Source organism: Musa acuminata, chromosome BXJ1-7 (genome assembly GCF_036884655.1).
Source record: "Musa acuminata AAA Group cultivar baxijiao chromosome BXJ1-7, Cavendish_Baxijiao_AAA, whole genome shotgun sequence".
Classification (NCBI taxonomy): domain Eukaryota; kingdom Viridiplantae; phylum Streptophyta; class Magnoliopsida; order Zingiberales; family Musaceae; genus Musa; species Musa acuminata.
Window position 1 is genome coordinate 11,425,757 of NC_088333.1, and position 27,345 is coordinate 11,453,101.

The window sequence follows — 27,345 nt, forward strand, 5'->3', positions numbered from 1 at the left end:
AAGATGAACTGAGCCGACCACAGATCATGTTTCCTTTCATCCATCCGTGTTTCTGATTCTGAAAACTCTCCCAAATGGGTACAGCTTTAAGCTCCTCTCTTCCTCACCATAAAACCAGGAGAATGAATGCACTGCCTCAGTAGTTAGTGAAGAAAAGGTACATGACATTTTAGTGACTTGCAATCTATAGACATGTAGCAGATCTGATGCTTCTTATCAGTTGGGACTTGCAGAAGAGAAGGATAGGGAGAAAAATATGGACATGTCATAAGGATAAATATAACATGAGAACAGCTTAAAAGTTAAAAAAAGTTGTAATATGTGGGAACTATTACTATAGCATAAACATGGCCAAGTATTGTTATAAAATTAAGCAAATACCTGAAAGGAACAAATTCAATATCCGAGAAACTAGAAGATGAAAATTCACATAAAATCACCCTTCCACTATTTCTGCCAAAGAATTAATACTCAGAACCATCATGAGAATTTACTACTTCCAGAAAAAGACCACTTCCAAGTTTTAATGTGTCCATGGATTGTAAAGAACATTCACTCTGTTAGCTTTTGAGTAACCCAACTGGTAATCAACTCATCGAACTCTTTAAAATTCTCTGCGTAGATTCTGAGGACTGAAAGAAGGTTTCCTCAAATATCAAAAACTGGTACTAACTATAGATAGATATGTATCATCAGCTACCACTCAGAAATGAGGTTTTACTGTTGAACAAACTTTTTATCTGGAGAGTTAGTTCAACTAGTAAAACCATTGCTGGCACATCACTAGAGAAACGTATCAGTGATCTTCTCTGAGATGGCACCAACCATCGAATGACAATATATTTAACTAAACAGTCAATTATTTCAAAATATCTGTATATTTATGAAAAATGGAACAAACCAAGTAATGAAACAACTAAGATTATATCAAAAACACCAGAATTATTTTCTAGAAAACACATTCGGATGTTACAATGACCTTCAAGAAAATAGCAAACTCAAATAATATGTACCGTCGTACAAGCTTGACTTTTTTCATCAAACAAATATGACATATTGAAAGTCGAGGATTTATTAAGTGCAAAGTGAAATAGTCATGAAATGAAACATATCAACGTAACTGATAGGGTGGCCTTCATGCTTACAACAATCATACCATCCATAGTTCTATTGCTCGTTCGCATACTTACATCTGATCATAAATGAATATGAAACAGTAACCAGTCAAACTATGATAAAAGTTTATCAAGGTGGCAATCCATGATCTCAGAAACAGACTCCAGGAACACCGTCTCACAAGTGCCCGGAAGAACAGCATCCTTTGCTTCACAGATTATCTCCTCAATTTTTGATTCCTTATTAACAGTTTCCCTACACATGATGCTTCCAATATCATAGGGTGTGAGTCCTCTTTCTACACCTTTTTTCAAAAGCATGGTTGAGATGCGAAGGGTGCGAGAGCATTCTGGTGAAAGTTCCCACCCATGGAATTTAAGGAGAGCAATATCTTCTTCAGCATCCAGTGATTTTATGTAATTGATGGTTGCATCACTAAAATGTTGGCGAGCTTGAGGCCAGTAGAGCCACTCGAATGTACAATCTTCAAACTGCAGTAACAAATGTGTTAAAGCTCAGCAATTATGTAACACCAAACATACATGGACAAACCAATCTGGATTTTTTCCTCAAGAAAGAAAACATTAAAGATCCAGATGGCTGTCCGCAAGAAGAAAAACATATGAAACCATGAATTCATGAAGATATGAAATTTCACCAAATTTAATAAAAAGATGAATCACAAACATGCAGAAGTTCCAATCTCACACTGATTAGTTTATCTGAAATGATCACACCATCATGATTCCCCAATATGGATAAGAATGTGGTCATGTCAAATCAGGAGGAGCCTATTTTGTGTGTATAACTAACTATATGTAAGGTAATGGTGGACAGAATGGATCAGATATTGTCACAGATGAGGAAGTCGGCTAAAACAGCAATGCATGTAGGCTTAATAGCTCCTAGAGGGAAATTCTACAGTGCTTTTGAGACATTCTTTTAGGATAAGAATAGTTTAATATAGTTAAAGAAGCTGTTATGGAATCATCCTTCAGGACACTTAAGGACATAAGAAACGGTTTTAGGTCAAGCAAGCATACAAACACTTTAGGAATTATTGGGGGTAATGGAGTCATACTTAAAAATCCTCCAGAATGAGATATCATCATTTCAAATTACCTTGCTTGAGTGAACTAAACGTATACAGCTATACCTCCATGAATGCGGACAAAAGGCTTTAAATGAAAAGTATCTATCATTCTCAGGGACATAATCATTTAAGTACTGTGTCCAAACATGCCTACTAGTCTAAATCTTGGTCATCTAATGGAAACAGATGGGCGCTGAGGTAGAAAGAAGGAAAAGGCGGCTCTGGAGCTTGATTGCTCTACTTATGATGCAGTCTTACAGAACAACAAGCATGAAATATTTCAAATTAAATATCAACTCAGCTTTCTCGAACAACAGATAAAGCACAAACCAGGCAGAAGTACATCAAGACAATAGTAAAGTACCGCTCATCGCAAAAATAAATGCAAATACTTACATTCTCAGGCAAGCAGTATCCATGATCGATGGGAACCAAGAGAAACCTCCCTTCTTCCTCATCCTTGCAGACCAAAATATTTCCAGCATGGCGATCAGCATTTGCTAAGCGTATATCTAACACAGAAATCTTATGAACCTCCTCAACCGGGAACATTCGAGGCCCCATATCCTCACAGCTTCCATTGTTTTTCACAAACATCTGTAAGGATCCGATCTTGGAATTCTTGACCACATACCCACGATTCTCAGGGTGATGGAAACCATTGTTGAAGCACCGCACCATGACCGTCGGAGGAACACCAGCAAACCCTGCTTCATCAGATAAGCGGCTTCCACTGACAGGATGATCAAGAATGTATGCTGCAACCTCCCTTATTGCTCCCTCTCCAACACGTGTTCCCCTCTTCAACCCTTCACCATCCGTCGATAAAGGAAGCCCTCGAGGGTTATTTTCAGCTCTTGGTTCCTCATCGATCGGCTTGAAGACAGCAATATAGTTGTGGCCCAGAGCATCCTGCATAAAGTAGGCTCCCCCTGAACCTTCTGAAGACATGACTGGTAGATTACCCTTCTCCAGCCCTGCAGAGGTAGACCGGACTAGTTCCATAATCACCGGAGACAAATCGACTTTGGGATTAACAACAACTGGGTCGATCCAAGAATCTGGTCCCTTCTTAGCAACTATTTGAAGATCATCTACTACATCAGGAGCGTCTATTGACACCTCAAAGTCCTTCTCAACAGGTTTTGACCTAACTTTTGCGGATTTGCAGATCAGCAAATGGATGACAGCATTGTTGTTTTTACAGATGTCATCAATCACTTGCTGATCATCGAGTTCCTCACCATCACATATGAGCTTATGGTCCACAAGACTGCTCAAATCTTTTCCCCTCTTAACCAGCTGCTGTTTGATATACCCAATGTTACGGCTCCGTTCAACTTGGAAGTTGTACTTCTTGCCGCAGGTGGTTTTTACAGTGATGCAACGGAGATTGGAGAGCCTAATTACAAGGTGCAGGACATTGCCATCAGTCACGCCGTAGTCCCTAACAAGGCTATCATTCCGCGCCAGCTCCCTCCCATCAAACACCAGCTTCTGCTTCTTGACAACAAAACCCTTGAAGTTCTGGATCCGGAGCTTCACGGAGGCGATCGAATCGAACTCCGATACCTGCATCGGAATCACGGACGACCCAGGGACGGCAAGATAGATCAGGATGGACTCCGATGAGCAATGAGGCGACCAGCTGCCGTCGAAACGTACAGGGGACAGCGGGAAATCGTCCCGGATGGGGCTGAGTGCGACGAGGGCGGACGACGACATCGTCGTTCCCAAACTAAGATGACCACAGAAGCCCCTTTTGCCTCTAAGAAGGAAGGCAGAAAAAGAACAGCGAGAGTCTTTCCTTCAAACGCTACAACCCATCTTCGACTACGGCCATCTGCTCCCCACAGATTTGAGGAAGCGACGCCCAAATAAAAATCCCAAGAACTGATCAGATCCTACAACCCCATCAAGGACCCAAGGGAAGCTTCCAGCATCGAGAACAAACCCTACACTGAACCTTCCAAATTCAGCAAAACCAGCAAGAAGGGAACAAAAGAAGCGATCAGGGTTTCCTTCGATCGATGGCTGATTTCTACCCAGAAAAGGGCAGAAAAGACGGAGGAAGATCGACCCTTGGCGATCGGTTCTCACCGGAGAGGAAGAACCGAAAACGCGCAATCAATGGGCGAGGGCTTCGATCCGAACGCCGAAACTAATCTTCCTGCCCCGATTGCTTCCTTTCGATCAGAGAAATGAGGAGAGGGAAAGGCTCGTGGATCTTATGAGGGTAGACCAAGACTTAACGGCATGGTAGATAACTGACGGCGTTAAGTGGAGCGAGGCGCCGGTTCCCAACGCAGGCAGCTTCTTGGAAAGTCGAGATGAATTGCCACTTCTACCCCTGAGGAGGCCTCGTAGTTTATGGTGCCAAAAAAAAAGCACAGCATTTTGAGTTAATTTTGACTCGGGTCAAAATGTCTGGATTTTCCCTTAATATCTATCTCATAAAAATATGAAACCTTCACAGTTAGTAAGACGCAAATGTGATGCAGAAGCAAATAGTAATTTGCAAACCCCCAGTCATCTTCACAGCTGGCAAAATGTAAATACGATGCAAGCAAAGACTAATCTGTAAACCTATCATTTCAGCCAACGAGAAAATAACAGTATAAGAAGTATTTAAATAAAAATCATTACATCATCAAAATGGACGGACCCAAACCTTAGATCATCACTTATAAAGAAAAATTGACGGTTAAAATGTTAGCGTCCGTGATCGAAGTAAGAGGAGGAGACGAGCGTGGCGTAAGTAGTGACGTCTGTTACGGTGGATGGAAAAAGTCAACCGATAATTAAGAGCGCGTCGGGAAGTTTCGGCCATCTGGATTGGTTCAGCAACGTGATCTCCAAGTCATAAATCCTCGCCCTCATCCCGCTCCTTTGACCCTTCGTTCTTTGTGGTACATCTCGACACAATGGAAGCAGTCAACATGTGAGGGATGTTTTTATATTTGAATCGTTATAAAAGAAGAATATTCTCCGTAGAAACAAAGCATCAAGATCGATGATGGAAGCATGATCATCAGGTGTCTAAGATATTTGTTTAGTGTTATTTAAGATATTAATATATGTTGTAAACCATGGGCTTAGTTTGCCTTTGCGGTGTCAGTATTCCTTGCTTTGCTTCCTTGTCTGTCTTCCTTTCTACCTAATTTTTATTTAAACTACATTTATCAAACCTCTAATGAGTAAACAATTCTTGAGCTGCGTTGGAATCACTCGGAAGCAGAAAGCGAACGAAGCAACCGAGTAGTTGCCAACCAACTCCTCTCTCTCTCTCTCTCTCTCTCTCTCTCTCTCTCTCTCTCTATATATATATATATATATATATATATATCCCAAAAGGTATTTTCAGTTTTTATTTTTTTATTTATGATTTTTCTTTTTAATATCCTAAATATTTATTATCGCCTTACGTCTCCTTGGGAGTGTATTATCCATCGCTTCCTTTTTATCGTCTTTGTTTCATCATTTTTATTACATCATAATTATATCTTTTTTATTCATAAAATTTTATTACTTTTATATTTATATTTTATCATCATGTGGTCACATGCATCCTATTATTGTCGTGTTAACCATATCTCATTTGTGTTATCATGATCATATGTATTAATTATGAGACTATATTATCTTCGTCTCTATTTACCCTTTTGCTTCGATTCTATTAACTGTCTTTATCGATCAATTTTATTATAACTATTAGTAGTGTTGAGAGAGATTTTGAGTATTAAAAAATTATTTTTTATAAAAAATAAGTTATATATATTTATATATTCTATCATTTTGTATTAAAGGTAACTAACTAAACGGATAAAACTAATTGGGACTTCCACCTTTAAATTTGAATTTTAAACTTTTGAGTAGAATTAAGATTTTTGAATTCTTCGTAAAAAATTATTTTTATCTTCTTTTTCCATAGACACTCATACTTTTTGGTATTTTTCACTTGATATAATTTTTAAATAATATTACTATTTAATAATTTTCTTTTCTCTGCCTTTTTTTATTTTATTTTGATGTTAGTGATGAAAGGATGATTACAAAAGTCGCACTCTTCAAAGCAGGCCAACATAATTCATTCACAAGTCTTTTAATCGACATATACTTCGTTTTGATACTATTTATTATAATCCAATCTAATAAAGAGACTAACATATTAATTTGATGAACCATTTTTCTTTACATCCCATATTCGAGACATTCTAGCAGTCGTGATCTTTCAATCGAAAGGCTGTGATCGAATCCCAAGAACTCAAACCCATCGGACGGTCAACAACCGATCATAAGTAAGCTATCAAGCAAACCACCGCACCGCCCGTTTAGTCTCCGGCCTTCCCAATCAAACGAGCAGCGAAATGGCGCCAACCTCTCCCCCCCTCTTCTTCTTCCTCCTCCTCCTCTTCTTCCCCTCCCCCTCTCTCCAAGAACGCCGCAGCCGCACCTCGTCCGGTGTCCTCGTCGCCTCCTCCAGCCCTTCGCCGCCCTCGCCATCGCCCTTCCCCCTCGTCCCCGCTCTCTTCGTCCTCGGAGACTCCATCGTCGACTCCGGCACCAACAACTATCTCGGAACCCTCGCCCGCGCCGATCGACCCCCCTACGGCCGCGACTTCGACACCCACCGCCCCACCGGCCGCATCATCGTCGACTACCTCGGTCGGCAACCCTAGTCAAAGAACCCGTCTTTTCAAGAACTCCGATTTCTTGACCCGTTCTCACCCACCCTCTCCTCATCTGACGCAGCGGTCCGGCTGGGGTTGCCCTTCGTGCCTCCGTTCTTGGGCCGGAGCGGGAAGATCGAGGACATGATCCGCGGGGTGAACTACGCGTCGGCCGCCTCCGGAATCCTCTTCTCGAGCGATTCCGATTTGGTGAGTTCGTTACCCAATTGATATCTTCTTTGAGGTAGACGAGACTTTGCCGCCGGATTTGGTCTCAAATGCTCATCGTTCTTGCGGCAGGGGCAGCACATTTCTCTGTCGCAGCAGATCCAGCAGGTATCGGACACCTTCCAGCAGTTCGAGCTAAGCCTAGGGGAGGAGGCGACGGCGGACCTCATCTCGAAGTCGGTGTTCTACGTCTCGATCGGGAGCAATGACTTTATACATTACTACCTGCAAAATACTTCGAGCGCGCAGGTGTTGTACCTGCCATGGGAGTTCAACCAGCTCCTAGTGACCACTTTGAAGCAGGCGCTCAAGGTCAACCTCCTTCCTCAAAGCGCCCTTTCTAGCTATGGCATATATATTGTCATTTCCTATTCCATTTTGCTCATTGACTTGTGATCAATTATTTACTGATTGTCTTGACTAATTTAACCTTCTAGTGGAGCAAATGCTGCCTTTTGATAGTGTGATCAATTCGGAGACTAGGAAAAGAATACATTTTTAGTTAAATTCCTTAATTTTGCAGAGTTCATGTTGATCTTGCATCCATACACCTAATATATCTTTTCTATAAATTTTTGATAATGGCTATTGAATGCTATGGTTGACTAGATTGTCACACCCAAAGGAATCTTGGCTGCATTTAGCGTTTCCTTAGTCAATGATTTGGAAGGCTTCAAATTTGATTCCAAAGTGTCCCAACTATACTTTGACATATGGATATGGCCTATAATAAATATTTTGATTGAGTTGTCACTAATACCAACTGTTAGGAAAGGGTCTAATATATGTGATAAGAATTGAGTTGTCACTAATTCCAACTGTTAGGAAAGGGTCTAATATATGTGATACGAATTAATAATTTTCTCAAGTACAAGATAAATTAGACATACTCATGAAACCGATATTACGATTTAGTATTACAATGGCCAAAGCTAGTAGGAAAGGAGTCCATATTATTTACAAGACTTAACAACATGTTTGGTGATTATGCCTTGATTTCAATGACTTCCTGTTCTGAAAAGATCTGATATGAAATCTCTAGAAAAGTTAAATTGTTTTCTCTTAATTTCTTATCATGGTCTGCTGATCATTGAATTTGTTCTGAGCTTCACTACCAAATACCAGTGCGATTTAGGTCTGCGTTCTGCATCAGGTATTGTTACTTGAGATGGAGAAAGCTTTGTGTGTCTATTTCCTGTGCTTGGGCTGTGTTTGGCTTCTGCTAAGTTGTTTCATGACTGCAGAGTCTGTCTGATAAGACCGTGAGAAGAGTGGTGCTCACGGGGGTGGCTCCGATTGGCTGCACTCCTCACTACCTGTGGCTATCCGCCAGTGAGAATGGGGAGTGTGTTGATGCAATCAATAACGTGGTGATGGAGTTCAACTATGCCATGAGGTACATGGTGCATGAGCTCCCAAATGCCACCTTCACCTTCTGTGATGCTTTTGAGGGCTCCATGGACATACTAACCAATCGCCAGCTCTACGGTGAGTGAGTTATCGGTTATGAGTTAGCATGGAAATAGCGGAGCTCGTTAGCTCACCGTTCCGTTCCTCGCAGGTTTCCAGACAGTCACCGATGCTTGCTGCGGTCTTGGGAAGTAGGGAGGATTCATCATGTGCCTGCTGCCGGAGATGGCTTGCAGCAATGCTTCGACCCATGTGTGGTGGGATGACTTCCATTCCATGGATGCAGTCAACCGGATCATCGCGGATGATGTGTGGGACAGCAAGCATGCGTCCATCTGCTATCCCGTGAACTTGCAGGACATGCTTAGAGCTAACCACTAGCTGGCTACACCTTACTGGAAGCTCGAAGAAGAAGAAGAAGAAGAAGAAGAAGAAGAAGAAGAAACTTCAATGACTACTACAGCTCATGAAAGATTGATAACTGGGTGAGTCGTCATATTTTTAACACGTGTGTTTCTACTGTTTTCCTGTACTGAGAAAATCTTATTCGACGATGTTCAGTTTTTCTACATGTCAAAATATAGTCATTTAGAATGTTTGGTAGATTCCGTGGAACGTTAACAAAATTGTTTGGAAGTTTTAACAGGTTGAAAAGAGTCTGATCTATGATCATCTTGATGCGAAGTCAGCAGAGAAAGAGAGATTACGTTCTAAATATTGGAGATCATTTCGATTGTTCATGCTTCTTTTATGTGGTTTCTATTTATGCCATTGTTGTTCTACTACTAACCGTCAAGTTATCTGCCCCCTGAAAAGAATACAAAGGAGGGGTCCACCGACACCACACTACCGTATTTAGAGTTGACCTTCGTTGGCTCAGGTGGTTAGGCTTTATACTTTTAATTTTTTTATTCAATATATATATATATATATATATATTAAAATTTTATAATTAAAAATAAATAAAAATTAAATGGTTTGAATCGGAACCACCGATTCCGGTTATGGTTCCAAAACCGAATTTTGATTCTTAATTTTAAGAAATCAAAATCATCAATTTTGGAACTATCGGTAAGAGAAGTCAAAACATGCCTACACACATCAAATACTCCTAATGTAGAATCTTGCACCCATAAAATCATTATACAGGCAATGGACACAAATCAAGATGTGATTTGCTATCAGATAACCAAATAATAGTCGTCCATCAATCATAAAATTTACAGATAGATATTCCGGCATCCAAGAAAGACACACTATGAAATAACATGATTAAAAAAAAAAGAAAATGCTCTCTTTCAGAATAACACCGAGATAAGATGGAGAAGAAGCTTTGCTTATTATATCCATACATACATATCCTTCGTGTCAACAATTCAACCGAACAGTGGAAAGCACAGCCAAATATTGACAGCAGCAGCATCATGGATGCACCTGCTTCGCACAATCACAACCAGTGACAAAAGCTTGTGGACTATCAGTCACAGGGATTCAATACCGCATGCTCCACTATCGAGATTCTGCTGCTCCTTCCATATGCGACCACCAGTAACCCGCAGTTTCAGCTCCTTCCTGTCTCCACCGGAGAAGTGCCACGTTCCTCTGAATCATGAGACCGTCATGGCTGTCTCGAACTCTGGTGGCTGTCACAATTGCTCCGAGGGGTGCCTTCTCACGTAAGTTTCCTGCCATTTGAACCAACTTCAAGGCTGTAGCTATAGTGCATTGCTTCATTCTCATCACCCATGAAACGACAGTGGAACACCTGCAGAGAGAGAGAGAGAGAGAGAGAGAGAGTGACAGAACGCAATAGAGCAAATGCTATGATACCAAAGAGAAAATAGATCGAATGACATGACTAAACAGGATGTATACAGTACAGTAAATTCAAACCATGTATGATCATCCTACAGCCGATGAAGTTCTCTCCAAGAGCATGTTCATACACAGCACGCTTTAACTAAAAGAACTCAACAGGAGACTTCAACCCTACTTAATCACAATAGGTCAACTTTGGGATGTTTTAGCATACTTACAGTCAACACCCAGGAAGCATTTTCAACCTCTCTGGGATTGGATTTCACATATCTATGGTTGAATGCAGAACCAACGTGCATATCTACCTGGTGTTCCTCCCTTAAATGAGCAACGAGGAATGGAATATCCCCAACAACAGAACACTCAGAACCAGCATCGGGGCAGTTGTGCAGCCTGAAATCGCATTGAGCTTCATGCTTGAGTTTGCTGTAATATGGAAAACTTTCAGGGCACCCCAGCGAAAAATATCGGCAAGGAAGATCGAGTGACTCCACCACTTTCTCCAAGGCCAGACATCTGATGTCTCCAAGCTCTTGCCTTCATGTGGGGCAACGATTATGTACCCTTGACTTACAAGCTGAACATAGGGTGTGTCCATTGTGGCACTGCAAATATTCTAATTGGTTTAACTCATAATAATATGTAAGAGTTATAGATCCAGAGAATTTGATATTTGAAAGCATACAATAAATATCCCAAGTAAAAAAGTCTGCTTTACTTACCAAAAAAAAATGAAAGAACATAAAACTTCTTAAGCATCACAATCAACCTTTGTCTTGAGCATCAAAAATTTTGGGCTGCAGGCAACTCCAAGCATATTGAAAGTACTGAGAAAAAAAAGCAAGGTAACAAAAGGTTCCACAACTAGCTAACAGCAAATGTTGGGAGAAAAGTACAGGCCAAATACAGCATAGATAGAGAGATAAAGTGGCACCTCTTATTGCTTCCAAGCAAACATTTACGGCTCACCATGAATTAATGTATGATGGATCACTGCTTGTGTTCTATAAACAAGACTCAACATGTAGATTAACTAAGGATTCAAGTTTATGATCAGAAGGTTAAGCACAAAGATGTTGTAATTCAATTCAACGATATACAAAACTGAATTTCCAATATCATCATACAAAAAAATGACTACAATGTAAGTGAATTTTTCGATATTAAGTTTCCTTAAAGCATAGCAGGAAAAAGATAAGCAAATACCCAGCACGAATCTATGCATGAGATGCTATTTGTCACGACTCAGGCTTGATGGGCTAATTGGCCAATCAACTTCATTTGACCTAAACCACTGACCATAATGCTTAAACTGAAATTGATAGTAGTTCACTCATCAGACCCATATAAGTCAATCTTAGTCTTGTCCACTTCCAATGTAGAACTAATCGGTATGTCATAATCTCCCTCACTCAAGGGCTTGACGTCCTCATCAAAGCCCAACATATCCTAGATCAAACCCTAATATAGTGCATATGAGGCGTAACCTAATGGTGGCTCCATGTCATGACGAGTCTTTTGACTCCATCCACAGGTAGCATTTTTCTATTGGAGCCCTCTCACCATACCCAAATACTAAGTCGGCTCTGATACCGAATGTCATGACTCGAGCCTGATGGGCTAACCGGCCTATCAACTTTGTTTGACCCAAACCACTAGTTATAATGCTTAAGCTGAAGTTGATAGCAATTCGCTCATCAAGCCAATATAAGCTAATCTTAGCCTTGGTCACTTCCAATGTAGGACTAATCGGGGTGTTATAATCTCTCATACTCAAGGGTTTGATGTCATCATCAAAACCCAACATATCCTAAATCAAATCCTAGTATGGTGCATGTGAGACATAACCCAGTGGTGACTGCACGCCGTAACGAGTCCTTTGACTCCATTCACTGGTAGCCCTTTCCTACTTGAGCCATCTCATCATGCCCAAATACTAGGTCGGCTCTAATACCAAATATCATGACTCGGGCCTGATTGACTAATTGGCTTATCAACTTCGTTTGACCCAAGCTATTGGTCATAATGCTTAAGCCAATCTTAGTCTTGTTATCGCTGATATAAGACTAATCTGGGTGTTATACCATTAGTTATTGAATCAATAGACAAATTTTTAAAAGATAAATAAGAAAATTATATGATCAAAATATCACCACTGAGAATTATAGTCTCCTTAGATGTCAATTAAAGGCATCTGGACAGTTGTCTCGTTTTTGTTTTCTATCACATCATATGAAGGCAAAAATCATATAATAAAAAATTACATCCATTTTCCATATAACAGTAGCACCAGAATTTATTGTATGGTTACAAAGAATGACTCTGTTGGTTATAAGACTTAAGTCACAAAATATGATTAAGTAATAAAAGTTATAATTTCTTGGTAAAAATAAATATAATATGGTAAACTAGGGAAAAATAATCAACCTAGATGGAACAATTTGGATACTACTCTTTATCCCCGCTTTTAACCCACTGAAGCACCATATAAACAAAAAAGGACATGATTTGTATGGTTTAAAATAATCTAATCATATTATTTTGATCCCCAACCAAAAGGAAGCTAGTGCATGTTTTTCAATTCAGTAATCTCTGATTATTAAAGTAAAGTTACAATCATTCATCAATGGGTAAGAAAAGCTATATTTGTTATGTAACTGGATGGACAATAGAAACAGCTTCAAGTGATGGATGAAATTGATTTAAAAGATAAAAATCTACTGATAAATTCCAAATGCACAACTTAATTTAACTACTGCAAGTAAAAAAAAAATTTCACATCCAATAGGAAACTGAGAACCCATTGTTAACAAACTTTATTAGCTCACGAAAAAGTGTATGCTACCAGTTATCAAAAGGAAAAATCTCAACCTACTATATGTGGACAGGCCATGTAATCACATCAAATATTTAAGTTAGGAATTGATTTTTCTTTCCTTACTTTTTATTATAATTTAAGGAAATCCTAATCTACTTCCTTGTTTGTTAATATGAATTAAGGAAATAACTAGTAAGTATTCCAAATATGATGATATCATATTTGGTAGTATATTAAATGAAAATAATTTATATTAAATAAATACGAAAATTAAAATTTATTTCCCTTAATAAAGGCTCACCTCCTCCTATTTAAAGGGGAGGGATCTCTCACCTTCGTTCCTCACCTAGTCGAGCCTGGCAGCGGGAGGAACGAGGAGTTACATCCTGTTGATAAGAGAACGAGGAGTTACACCCTGTTGACAAGAGGTAGGTTTCCCTGCCTTTCTTAAATTTAAAAGTTTTAGTTTTTATTTTGATTCTTTGAATGTTGAAAAGCTTGTAGTTTGAAAAATATGTATCAATTCTTTAAATGTTAAATTTTTTTTATTATTACATTAAAGTAATCACTTGTATAATGTTGACCCATGATTAAGTTTTTATTATAGATTTAAAGATGTTAAAAATTTATATGTTTTATCTGATATTTTTGATATTACTGTTTATCTTTAATCTTATCTGGATTAAAATATTATTAGATTAAAATATGTTATCTAAAATCTTTTGTGATATTCATTAATATGAAATTTAAAATATGCTATTCTGAATGATTTAGAATTTGACTAGAATATGTTGAAATTTTATATGTATTGAAAGCATGATTTTTATGTGAATTTAGAATGTTATTTCATTATATTAAAGTTTATGTCTTTTAATGTATTATGATTTCCATTTAAATTAGAATGTTATTTTCTTGTTTTAAAGCTTATCTCCTTGTCTATCATTCAATGCGTTATTATGTTTTTTTGTTTATATTGCTAATAAATATATGTTGCGGTATGAAATTATATATTATTTGGATTGAAATTGCTCACAGGCCAAGCCCAACCCATCGGTCAGGCCACATCCTATTGGCTAGGCCTAATCAGTAGACCAAGCCCAGCCCGTAGGCCAGGCCCAACCCACGGATTAGGCCTTGGCCCGTAGGCTAACCCAGCCTAACCATCATGGGCGGTCACATACGATGCACATGACCAGTCCATGTGCCAAGGTTGGGCCAGCTTTGTGTGATGCATGCCCAGTCATGTATAATGCACATGACTAGTAGATGAGCTGGCTTGATCTAGCTCAATATTATTGTTGGATTTGAGCCCAAGTATTGATTGAACTAAACTAGGCTTGATTAGTCTAGATCAATTCAGGGTGATTCCAAATTGATTGACTTATTCAAGTTAGTTTAACCTAAATTGAACCTAATCTAATCCAAATTATACTAGTCTAGGGTGGTTCCAGACCAGTTAAATAAGGATTAGAGATCGGTTCAGTTAGGTCCTAGTAAATTGAGTTCAATTGGACCAATTGAACTAGAGTTCAAGTCAATTGAGGGTTAATTTATATTATTTGATATTGATGATTTTTGAAAGAGATGTTTTAAATATGTTATTTCATCCCGAAATGGATATGACTAGTGTGAGATTCTATAATTTTCCTGCCGAGAGCAGGTAGGGCGATTCCCTTTGGGGATTAGCGGGCCGTCAGACGTGGCGGCTGGACGGTTCCTCCATCCGCTGTTGGGAGGAACGTGTCCCCACTTTGGCGGGTGTGGGACACCACTCCATCCACTGTTGGGAGTGTGATATGAGTTTGCCTCCATCCGCTGTTGGGAGAACACAAACTCATCCCGTAGGATAAAGCCTCTCCATCCGCTGTTGGGGGAGTGCTCCTTCGGGTACTTGATATACGCCAATGGGATGATTGATTGAATTTTGATCATGTATTTATTTTGATTTGACTTTTGGGATTCCTACTCAGCATTGCTGAATTTTCTTTGTTTTTGATTTTCAGAGCAGCCTCCCTCTTAGTACTAAATCAGATTCCAGTGGAGAGCGAACCTTCCTCTACCACTAGGTAGAGCCACTTGGATGACTCTTGAAGTTAACTTTTCTATTTGTAATTTGATGAATAAATGAATTATAATAAATGGTTATAGATGATGAATAAAGTGATGTTTATTTATTTGGCCTGTGTGAAAATAAAAAATAAAAAATAAAAAATCCAGGATGTGACAATTCTTATGATATCAGAGCATGGTCTAGGGCCTGTAGGTGTATTAGGTCCCTTGATTGACTTTAACCAATGATTGTCTTTAACCTATTATAAGAGTAATAGAGCCAATTCCAAAGATTAGTGGTTTTATCACTCGGGGTGCTCATGGTCGCAATGCTACTAGTGTACGCACTCGGAGAGGTGTTCATACAAATAATAAGTTGGAAACTCTTTGACAGTTGATTAGATATATAGAAACTGTGTTATTACTATTAAAGGTCATGATTTGCTAGTAGATCTTATTATACTAGAATTTTAAGATTTCGATGCTATCTTGGGTATGGACTAACTTTCAACATACCATGCAAGTGTCGATTGTTTCTGAAAGACTATTACTTTTTCACCCTTAGATCAACCATCTTTCAAGTTCATTGGGATTCAGGAAAAGTTCCCTTATATTATTTCAGCTTTGAGTGCTACCCAATTATTACTCAAAGGATGTCAGGGATACTTGACCTTTATTTTTGGAGAAGAATCTAAGAAGCCAGTATTAAAGGACATCCCCATTATACGAGATTTTCCAGATGTTTTTCCCGAAAATCTACTTGCACTACTACAAAATAGATAGATTGAATTTACAATTGATCTTACCTAGCACTGCACCTATTTCTAAACCTCCGTATAGAATGACACCAATTAAGTTGGAGGAGTTAAAGAAACAGATCCAAGAGCATTTGGACAAGGGTTTTATTCGATCCAGTGTATCACCTTGGGGTGCCCCTATCCTATTTGTGAAAAAGAAAGATGGATCTATGCGACTATGCATCGATTATAGACAACTCAATCAAGTGACCATAAAGAATAAATATCCCCTTCTCCGAATAGATGACCTATTTGATCAACTTCAAGGTACTCAGGTATACTCGAAAATTGATTTAAGATTTGGGTATCATCAACTAAAGATAAGAGAAGGAGACGTACAAAAAAAAAAAAACTGCTTTTAGAACAAGATATGGTCATTATGAATTCTTAGTAATGCCTTTTGGACTCACAAATGCACCAGCTGCCTTCATAGATCTCATGAATAGAGTGTTTCACCCTTATCTCGATAAATTTATAATTGTGTTTATTGATGATACCTTGATCTACTCCAAAAGCATAGCAGAGCATGAACACCATCTTAAGACAGTTCTGGAAGTCCTAAGGCAAGAGAAACTATATGCCAAGTTAAGTAAATGTAACTTTTGGCTCAATGAAATTATGTTTCTTGGTCATGTAATTTCGAGCGCTGGCATATCTGTTGACCCTCACAAGATTGAAGCTGTGATAAAATGGAAGCAGCCTTCTAATGTTTCAAAGATTAGAAGCTTCTTGGGTTTGACTGGATACTATAGAAGATTTGTAGAAGGCTTTTCAAAAATAGCAGCACCATTGACCAAGTTGACACAAAAGAACATAAAATTTATGTGGGATAATAAATGTCAACAAAGTTTTCAAGAATTGAAGAAGAAACTAACCAGTGCTCCTATCTTGGTGATTCCTTCAGGGGGAGAAGGTTTTGTAGTGTATAGTGATGCCTCACTACAAGGGCTTGGTTGTGTTCTAATGCAAAACGAGATGGTAGTTGTTTATGCATCGAGGCAATTAAAGCCTCATGAAAAGAACTATCCTACTCATGACTTAGAGCTAGCAGCTATCATTTTTGCACTGAAAATTTGGAGGCATTATCTATATGGACAGACTTTCGAAATCTTCACAGATCATAAGAGTCTCAAATATATTTTCACACAGAAAGATTTAAATATGAGACAAAGAAGGTGGTTGGACTTTCTAAAGGATTATGATTTTAATATCAACTACCATCCTGAGAAAGCTAATGTAGTTGCTGATGCCTTAAGCAGAAATACCTACAGTCTTGTAGCCTATATGAATATTCAAAAGAATTCTATGATAACGGAGTTAACAGACTTAAAACTTAAACTTTTATCGGAGATAAATAAAGGTTTTCTTATGTGTTTGATGGCACAATCATTTTTGGTGGAAAAGGTTAAAGAAGGTCAAAAGGAAGATACATATCTTCAAATGATAGTTAAGGAAATAACTCAAGGATCTAGACCTGAATTCCTCCAAGTCGAAGATGGTTCTATTACATTCCACAATCGACTTTGTGTTCCCGAAAGCCATCCAGTAAAGATGCAATTATTAGATGAGGCACATAGATCAAAATTTAATATCCATCCCGGGACTACTAAGATGTATCGAGATTTATGCCAAAACTATTGGTGGCATGGTATGAAGAGAGATATAGCAGAGTTTGTCTCTAAATGTCTGATATGTCAACAGGTGAAGATAGAACATCGAGTACCTGCGGGAAAGTTGCAAAGGATTTCAATTCCTGAATGGAAGTGGGAGCAAGTCACTATGGATTTTGTGACAGGATTACCCAAGACTGTGAAAGGATATGACGAAATTTGGGTAATAGTAGACAGACTTACTAAATCTGCTCACTTCCTTCCTATTAACAAAAAGTATTCATTGGATAAACTAGCAAGCTTATATATTAAGGAAATTATTCGATATCATGGGGTGCCAGTTAACATTATCTCAGATAAAGATCCAAGATTCACCTCTAAATTTTGGGGAAGTCTACAAAAATCTTTGGGCACGCAGTTAAAATTTAGTATAGCTTTTCACCCCTAAACTGATGGCCAATCTGAAAGGACAATACAAACTCTTGAAGATCTCTTAAGAGCATGTGCTTTGGACTTTGGTGGGAGTTGGGATATGCACTTACATCTAATTGAATTTTCTTATAATAATAGTTACCACTCTAGCATATAGATGGCTCCATTTGAAGCTCTTTATGGAAGAAAGTACAGATCACCTGTATATTAGGATGAGGTGGGAGAACGAAAGCTTTTGGGGCCTTAATTAATTCAAAAAGATGCTGATAATATTCGAATTATACGCCAAAGATTATTAACAGCTCAAAGTCGTTAGAAAAGTTATGCAGATCGAAGGCGAAGAGATCTAGAGTTCGAAGTTGGTGAGCACGTCTTCTTAAAGGTGTCGCCAACCAAGGGAGTTATGAGGTTTGGTTAAAGGGGAAAGTTAGCCCCAAGATTTATTGGCCCATTTGAGATCTTACAAAAGGTTGGGCCTGTAGCATACAGATTGGCATTGCCCCCGGCTTTGGCTAGCATCCATGATGTATTCCACGTGTCAATGCTTCGAAGATATATCAGGGATCCATCACATGTCATATCTTACCAACCTTTACAATTACGAGATGATGCCACTTTTAGAGAACAACCAACCCAGATCTTGGAAAGAAATGAACATGTTCTAAGGAACAAAATTATACCTTTGGTAAAGATTTGTTGGCAACACCATTCAGACCAAGAGGCAACATGGGAAAAAGAAGAAGATATGCGAGAGCAGTATCCTCATCTATTCTATTAAGGTAAGCTAAATTTGGGGACCAAATTTCCTATAGGAGGGGAGAAATGTAATCACATCAAATATTTAAGTTAGGAATTGATTTTTCTTTCCTTACTTGTTATTATAATTTAAGGAAATCCTAATCTACTTCCTTGTTTGTTGATATGAATTAAGGAAATAACTAGTAAGTATTCCAAATATGATGATATCATATTTGGTAGTATATTAAATGAAAATAATTTATATTAAATAAATACGAAAATTAAAATTTATTTCCCTTAATAGAGGCTCACCTCCTCCTATTTAAAGGGGAGGGATCTCTCTCCTTCGTTCCTCACCTAGTCGAGCCTGGCAGCGGGAGGAACGAGAAGTTACATCCTGTTGACAAGAGAACGAGGAGTTACACCCTGTTGACAAGAGGTAGGTTTCCCTGCCTTTCTTAAATTTAAAAGTTTTAGTTTTTATTTTGATTCTTTGAAAGTTGAAAAACTTGTAGTTTGAAAAATATGTATCAATTCTTTAAATGTTAAATTTTTTTTATTATTACATTAAAGTAATCACTTGTATAATGTTGACCCATGATTAAGTTTTTATTATAGATTTAAAGATGTTAAAAATTTATATGTTTTATCTGATATTTTTGATATTACTGTTTATCTTTAATCTTATCTGGATTAAAATATTATTAGATTAAAATATATTATCTAAAATCTTTTGTGATATTCATTAATATGAAATTTAAAATATCCTATTCTGAATGATTTAGAATTTGACTAGAATATGTTGAAATTTTATATGTATTGAAAGCATGATTTTTATGTGAATTTAGAATGTTATTTCATTATATTAAAGTTTATGTCTTTTAATGTATTATGATTTTCATTTAAATTAGAATGTTATTTCCTTGTTTTAAAGCTTATCTCCTTGTCTATCATTCAATGCGTTATTATGTTTTTTTGTTTATATTGCTAATAAATATATGTTGCGGTATAAAATTATATATTATTTGGATTGAAATTGCTCACAGGCCAAGCCCAACTCATAGGTCAGGCCACAGCCTATTGGCTAGGCCTAATCAATAGACCAGGCCCAGCCCGTAGGCCAGGCCCAACCCACGGATTAGGCCTTGGCCCGTAGGCTAACCCAGCCTAACCATCATGGGCGATCACATATGATGCACATGACCAGTCCATGTGCCAAGGTTGGGCCAGCTTTGTGTGATGCATGCCCAGTCATGTATAATGCACATGACTAGTAGATGAGCTGGCTTGATCTAGCTCAATATTATTGTTGGATTTGAGCCCAAGTATTGATTGAACTAAACTAGGCTTGATTAGTCTAGATCAATTCAGGGTGATTCCAAATTGATTGACTTATTCAAGTTAGTTTAACCTAAATTGAACCTAATATAATCCAAATTATACTAGTCTAGGGTGGTTCCAGATCAGTTAAATAAGGATTAGAGATCGGTTCAGTTAGGTCCTAATAAATTGAGTTCAATTGGACCAATTGAACTAGAGTTCAAGTCAATTGAGGGTTAATTTATATTATTTGATATTGATGATTTTTGAAAGAGATGTTTTAAATATGTTATTTCATCCCGAAATGGATATGACTAGTGTGAGATTCTATAATTTTCCTGCCGAGAGCAGGTAGGGCGATTCCCTTCGGGGATTAGCGGGCCGTCAGACGTGGCGGCTGGACGGTTCCTCCATCCGTTGTTGGGAGGAACGTGTCCCCACTTTGGCGGCTTTGGGACACCACTCCATCCACTGTTGGGAGTGTGATATGAGTTTGCCTCCATCCGCTGTTGGGAGAACACAAACTCATCCCGTAGGATAAAGCCTCTCCATCCGCTGTTGGGGGAGTGCTCCTTCGGGTACTTGATATACGCCAATGGGATGATTGATTGAATTTTGATCATGTATTTATTTTGATTTGACTTTTGGGATTCCTACTCAGCATTGCTGAATTTTCTTTGTTTTTGATTTTCAGAGCAGCCTCCCTCTAGTACTAAATCGGATTCCAGTGGAGAGCGAACCTTCCTCTACCGCTAGGTAGAGCCACTTGGATGACTCTTGAAGTTAACTTTTTTATTTGTAATTTGATGAATAAATGAATTATAATAAATGGTTATAGATGATGAATAAAGTGATGTTTATTTATTTGGCCTGTGTGAAAATAAAAAATAAAAAATAAAAAATCCAGGATGTGACAGGACAACATGATTACTAGAGTGATGAAAAAGAAAAGGAAGCATCACTTTTTATTTGACTTGTGAAAAAATGATTAATTGTGAAGAAAATTACTTACAGCCCAGAGGAGGGAATGAGCATGCAAATGAATGGAACAGAAAAGGAGCACAGTACCAAAAGAAGGAAAATATTGATAGGAAAAAAGAAGAAAGAGGAAAACAGGAAGGACAGAGCATAATGACAATTATAGACCAAAAGGAATATGATGGGGTCAAAAAATCAAACAGAGTATTTCTCATAGGAATACGAAAGCAGGAAGAGAAAAGAGGGTAGAGAAGCGGCAAAGCAGGAAGTCAAAAGAAAAGGGTAGTGAAGGCAGCAGGAGGAGAGGAACAGGAGTAACAAAACACAGAAGAGTAGGAAATAACACAACAAAATAAAAGGAGCATCGGTAGAGGAACAGGGAGCCAAAAAAGAGAAAAGAAACTATTTTATTGAAAAAAAAAAGATAAAAAGGAAGTTTAGGAAAGCAGAAAGATGAAAAGCAAGATATCCAACTATCCAAGTCATCAAGAAGTGGAGGTATGACCAACAAAATGAGATAAACATGAAATACAGGAGACATAGCATAAGAATTGTGAGGAAGAGATGATTAAGGGCACAAACACCTGGAATAGCAAGTACTTCACAACAATGATGTGTTTAGAGAAAAAACTATGGAATGCAGCAGAAGCTAGCAATTTGTGACAGAACATGTATTTCAAATCTGCAAAAGATTTACAGTTTAGACGTATGTAGTCGATCAACAACATGCTCTTCCACCTAGATCTACTGCACAAGGAAATTCCTTCAGTAGGAGGAGGACCTGGACCTGGATACTACAGTAGGTACCGGAATTTAAAAGATTACTAACTGATTAAGGCTTACTACTTGGGTTCCTACCAAAGAATCGTCATAACAGCCAGCAGCCACCCGGAAAACCTGAAGCTTAAGAGCTCAGGGTGCTTACATGGAGAAGCAACTCATTAACAGATGAGAAGCCTTTTAGAATTGGAAACTGATAGGAAGCATCCCAGTAAAGGGACAGGGAATCTAGACTCGATAAGCCTTTTGCTCCAAATTGCATATGCAGTCCCGCAATACAAATCAAGCTACAATAAATCCAATTCATTTAAACACTTACTATTATGTCACAAATCATACTAGAATTCTTAATATGCATATCGTTCTTTAATATCAGGGAAAAAATCGTATGAAGGTGCTATGTAGATCTTCTTGGTGATTTCCACGTTAATACCTCAAGTGCAGCAGTCCCCGAAACCCAGGGTTTGACCCGTGTGATGTAGAAGAACTTGAAACGATGATGGCCTCTCGCATTCAAATTATTCACTTATGTATCAATAATCATTCAGATGCACATGCCTAAACCGTAAAAATGAAGATTCGTTAACTTTTGAAGTATCTCAACAGAAGAAATTTTAAAAGTGTAGGTTGCACCTTTGTGTCAAAAATTTCGTCAAGACTCAAAAATAGACACAAAAAATCACGCATTTATCATCAACAATAAAACACCGAAACTAAACCACTCCGAACACTTCAACTCGACAAATCGAATCAAAAGAAGAAAAAAAACGCAAACAATGCCATAAATAACATCTTTATACCAACAACCACTTCGATTTCCCTCGAAATACAAGCCAAGAAATTAAATCCGACAACAATCCCTAGAGACCCAACCCCAACGACCAGGATGGAGAAGAAAATTCAAAATAGGGCAACTCTAACCTGGTGGATCGGGGGGTACATCGAGTTGGTGCAGACGGGGCACTCCAGCAACTGATGCACCCTAGTCACCGGGCTTATAACCGGCGCCGGAAAGCCGCCGGCGCAGCCGATGACAGTTCCGTTCCCATCGCCGTGGGGCTTCAAGAAGGGGTGGGGAACATGGGCGACCTCGTCGTCGTCCACCATCCCGTCCGACACGGAGATGCACTCGATAGTATCCGATTCCATCGGTCAAAATAAACCAAAGAGAACCAAAATGGAAGCGCCTTTCCAGATTCAACCCCTTCTTCCTGCCCTCTCTCGCGCCGGGGAAGACGCGTTGCCAAAATTGCAATGCGAGTTCCACACCCTTCTCTCCCCCCTTTCGGGAGCGGGAGCGTCGCTCGCAGATGCCTTGGTCGCCGCAAGCACATTTAAATCGAAGTAACACTAAACGTTGCATGGAAATGAGACACCAAATTGAACTGTCGACTTCTCAATATGTTTTCAATCGAGGAACCACCTTATACTTTTAGCACGTCAGAGAAACACCACAAGTTTTTGACTGCTTAGTCACTCAAAAAGAGACGTTTCCACGTGAGTGGGCCACAGGAAGATGCAAAAGCAATGACAAGCAGCAAACAGCATGAATAACTGCTTTGGCACGAACAATTGTTGCTACTGCGACAACAAAGGGACTGATCCACCAGCAGCCAGAATCTGCGTCTCCAGCTTGAACAGAGTTTCCAGCTTGCGCTTCACCAGGAGATACTCCTGCGCCACTTGCTGTAGACATTTGAGGCAACCTTCTTTGCTCCCCTTCTTACAGCTAGTGTGAAAGGCCATGCACACATTTTTTACTCTTCTAGCACCTATGCTGGCACTGCTGCCCATCAACTTGCGGACACAGGCATCCAATTTCTCGAAGTCCACGTCCTGCTGATCTAGGATAGAGCGTAGTCCATTGATGAGCTTCTCAGAGTCTTCAAGGAAAAGAGTCCCGACCTGAAGAACAAACTTAGGTTCGCTCTCATCCTGCAGCTGCTGCAACTGTGTGTACTGATTGTCCAGAAACCCCTCACGGAAGACTACTGATGCGAAGTCAATGTATAGCTTTTGCAATCTACCCGACTCCATGTCTCCTCAGCTATGCAGCAGGGACCAGGCTTCTTCCAGGGAGGGGGAGCTTCTTCACCTTTTCAAAATAAAGCAGCTGTTCGGCAATACGACTCCCAAATTCTGATTCAATGCATCCAATAAAAAGAACAGCAATGGGAGACAAATATTGTATGTCTGTGTGCTCATAGTGTATCAGCTATATATTGGATATTCATGCTAAATTTAAATTTAGAGAAGTAACTTTGAGAAACATATATCTATGCAATTTTTCCATTAAAATGAAAGACAAGAAGCATAAAAATTGCAAAAAAAAAAAGAAAACTTGCTAATTATGAACACACAACACACACAACTTTTTATGTGATACCAAGGCAGCTGGAGATGATGAGCTGAGTTGAAAGCCAAGTAGTATAATGACTCTCCAAATGCTGAATGATGAGCTTATTAACGTAGATGCGTTTAAGTCAACTAATAAGGTTTTCCAAGACTGACCCGCTCTCTTTGTAAAATGATTTCGGAACTGGTTGCTTAAACATCAAGAACAGCGAAATCCTATAATCACAAATAGAACGCATGCAGCAAGAAAACGAACCAACATTTCACAAGCAAAGCCAGCAAAAGCCTCCCAAAACCTTGAAACCATCATCAGATAACAGATTAAACGCCTCCTCTGATCCGAAAGCCGACCAAGAAACATACAAAACCTAAAAGAAAGCAAGCCCACGTGAAATAATCAACGACGAGATGCGGTGGAATTTTCTTGTCGCGCTGATACCTTCGACGCGTGGTTCATTCGACAACAGTGCGAACCGTCTCGCATCCAAGAAACGATTAATAAACACGAAAACCTAATGCAGACCGTGTAAGAACAACAAGGTGCGGCAAATGGCATCAAGAAAGAAGGTTCCGGCTGGATCTGACTTTCTTGATGCTTCGTAACTATGCAAGGTTGCATAGCTGCAGCGAGCATCCGAAGATCGAGAGAGAATACCTCCTGCAACGAGTCCGTCGACCGCGGGAACGAACTTTGACCCCAAGAACGACGGTGGAGAACACGAGAATACCTCCGACCATGAATGGGAGAGCGAGAGATGAGAGGAGTCGAAGCGCCGGAAACAGAGCGAGAAGTGGGAAATGGGGGAAGAGAGTCCCGTTCGTTGGCGCTACAAAATGGCTTGCCTCTACGGTGTTACTACCGTGCAGTTTATGTCCATCCTGCGACACAATTTCCGTTACACTGCCTCGGTAATCAGACTGCGAATGTGCGTATACCGTTCAGTTCGCGTTGTTCGTCAAGGACACTTTCAGTTAAGCTGACTCGTCAGGTCTTCCATCCACCTAGCGACGCGTGGACAGAGACATGGCGGGAGTCACGTGGATCGCCATGTGTCGTAAATGGGTCCGGATTCTTGTATGGGCCCCAGTCCACTGAGTCGTCCTAACACGGCGCAACTTCCCACATTAGTGTTGTCCAGCCCGAACCTACAGAGAGGTAAAAAAGGGACGCAGAGCCTCGCTGCCCCTCGTTCCGATCGATCCCTTCGAGCTCGGGGGGGGGGGGGGGGGGGGGGTGGGTTGCGACTTGTAACGATGAATCGGCCCCGCGGCTTCACCCTCCTCGCGGTCGTCCCTCTTTTGTTGGTCGTCAACGGTGCGATCGAGTCGTCCCAGTAAAAGACTATTGTTTTTCATTATCTTTGAAAGGTCTTTGAACCTGTATCGAATTCTTCTGCTGGATAGATAAGAGAATTAGGGTACTCGATTTTGTCCACTCTCTTAAGAGTTGAGAAGGTAAAGATTACTTGAATTCACCTGTCTCCTCGAGGTTATATTTCATGCATCGAGCTGGTTACTGGTCTTCGCCTGCTCTTTGCTCACACTTTTGAAGCACTTGAAGTGTTTGCACTTATTGCATTGAGTTAGATACTGTGATTCACCTTCTCAATGCCATCGAACTTTTGGAATGCAGGAAGTTTTCACCACAACTTAGAGTAAGTCTCTAATAGTTTTGGTCGCCTTTGGGATTATACCGTCTTCTCCATCAACCTAGCCGCATACTCCACTAAGTAGCAAAGGTACAGCATCGCGTGCTACTTGCTTCATTCCTTGGTCGTGTACTCTTGCATGACCCAAAGTCCTTCACTTTCGGCTATCTTGATGAGAAGCTCGTTGACACCGGTCTTACGAAGTTCCTTGGCCTCTATCCTTTAGTTTTGTCTCGGTACTTGGAGTTTGCCTCTGTATGCTCCACCTCCTCGGCCCCTTTCACTACCAAATGCTCTCCCTCCATGAGAACAAAGGATCAATGACTTACACGAAAGTCTCGCCTCTGCGGTACCATGACGCTGCCATTCCCATAGTCCTATAATCCGACGCCTCACATCTGCATCCATTTTCTTCAAAATCAGTATATATGTCTCTGTGACACTTCTTCGAGTCCACCTCCATTCTAACTGATGTTTGATTTTGGATAGCTAAGTTCCTTTGGACTCATCGTCGCTTCCTCGCCCCTTTCGAACCATTGCTTTAACACTTCTGTGTTCTCCAAGCAACTCCCTTTGGTCAATAGAAAGATAGACCACAACTCCCATGCATGGCCTCTGCCATCATGTTATAGGATTTGCACCGATTCTGTTCTCCTTAGCTTCCTTTGTAGCAACGTTCGCTTACTCGACCTTATCCGCTGACTTGCCGGGTTCCCTTAAGCGAATATGGACTCTGAAGCAGTCCAACTCTCCAACTGCTTCGATCATACCTCTGCATGATTAAGTCCCTCCTATGGGACTCACTGGTACTTGCATTCGAACTTTTTCCTTAGTGGAACACAGCCCCTATATGCTGATGACCAAGGCTTTCATCCGATGCAAAATTCGATGCACACACGGAAGACCCATCTTTGCGGTACCATGGCCTTCACTCATTGAATCCATAGCCCTTTTTGCCGTCGTATTGTTCACCGAAGTGGAGCTTCTAGTAGCTCTCGATCATACCTTCGTATGATAAAGTCCCTCACGGGACTATGTCGTGCGTATCGCATTGCCACGAACTGTTCCACCACGATCCGCTGCACCATGTCGCCTCCTGGTGACATCTCCATTGTATTCTGATCCTTATGGAATAAACGAATTGTGATCCCTCCATGTGTGGCCTCTGCCACTATATCGCAGGGTCTCTACCACCTTCGATTTTATTCGCTCCTTTGGAAATCGACCTTCATCTACCCACTCTTGGGTCATATCTTGATGAAGCACTGCTCTAGGATAGTCCATCGCCTAGTAGCTCCCAAAGTTTACCGACTTCGTTGCAATTAGTGCACCATTGTCTAGATCCTAGGCCCACCTTCGATTTTGTTCGCTCCTTTGGTAATCAACCTTCATCCACTCACTCTTGGGTCACACATAGATGAAGCACCACTCTAGGACAGTCCGTCGCCTAGTAACTCCTAAAGTCCACCGACTTCGCTGTAATT

General features: G+C 39.8%; 2 protein-coding genes and 1 pseudogene across 2 annotated transcripts; 1 reads left to right on the forward strand and 2 right to left on the reverse strand.

Moving 5' to 3' along the window:
- Nucleotides 1–1,054: 1,054 nt before the first annotated feature.
- Nucleotides 1,055–4,433, reverse strand: LOC103991670 (phosphatidylinositol 4-kinase gamma 4). The gene is made up of 2 exons (XM_009411196.3): nt 2,606–4,433; nt 1,055–1,607 (listed from the first exon to the last, which is right to left on the reverse strand). Exons 1-2 carry the CDS (start codon nt 3,932–3,934, stop codon nt 1,230–1,232), a joined length of 1,707 nt encoding a protein of 568 aa, XP_009409471.2. The 5' UTR covers nt 3,935–4,433; the 3' UTR covers nt 1,055–1,229.
- Nucleotides 4,434–6,576: 2,143 nt separating this feature from the next.
- LOC103991890 (GDSL esterase/lipase At5g08460) lies at nt 6,577–9,022 on the forward strand. Its single transcript, XM_018828796.2, is given in 5 exon segments — nt 6,577–6,874; nt 6,962–7,089; nt 7,180–7,419; nt 8,352–8,595; nt 8,669–9,022. Coding segments are annotated over 5 exon segments (1,140 nt in total). The 3' UTR covers nt 8,899–9,022.
- Nucleotides 9,023–9,797: 775 nt separating this feature from the next.
- On the reverse strand, nt 9,798–23,259 carry LOC103991671 (E3 ubiquitin-protein ligase SINAT4-like; annotated as a pseudogene).
- Nucleotides 23,260–27,345: the final 4,086 nt, after the last annotated feature.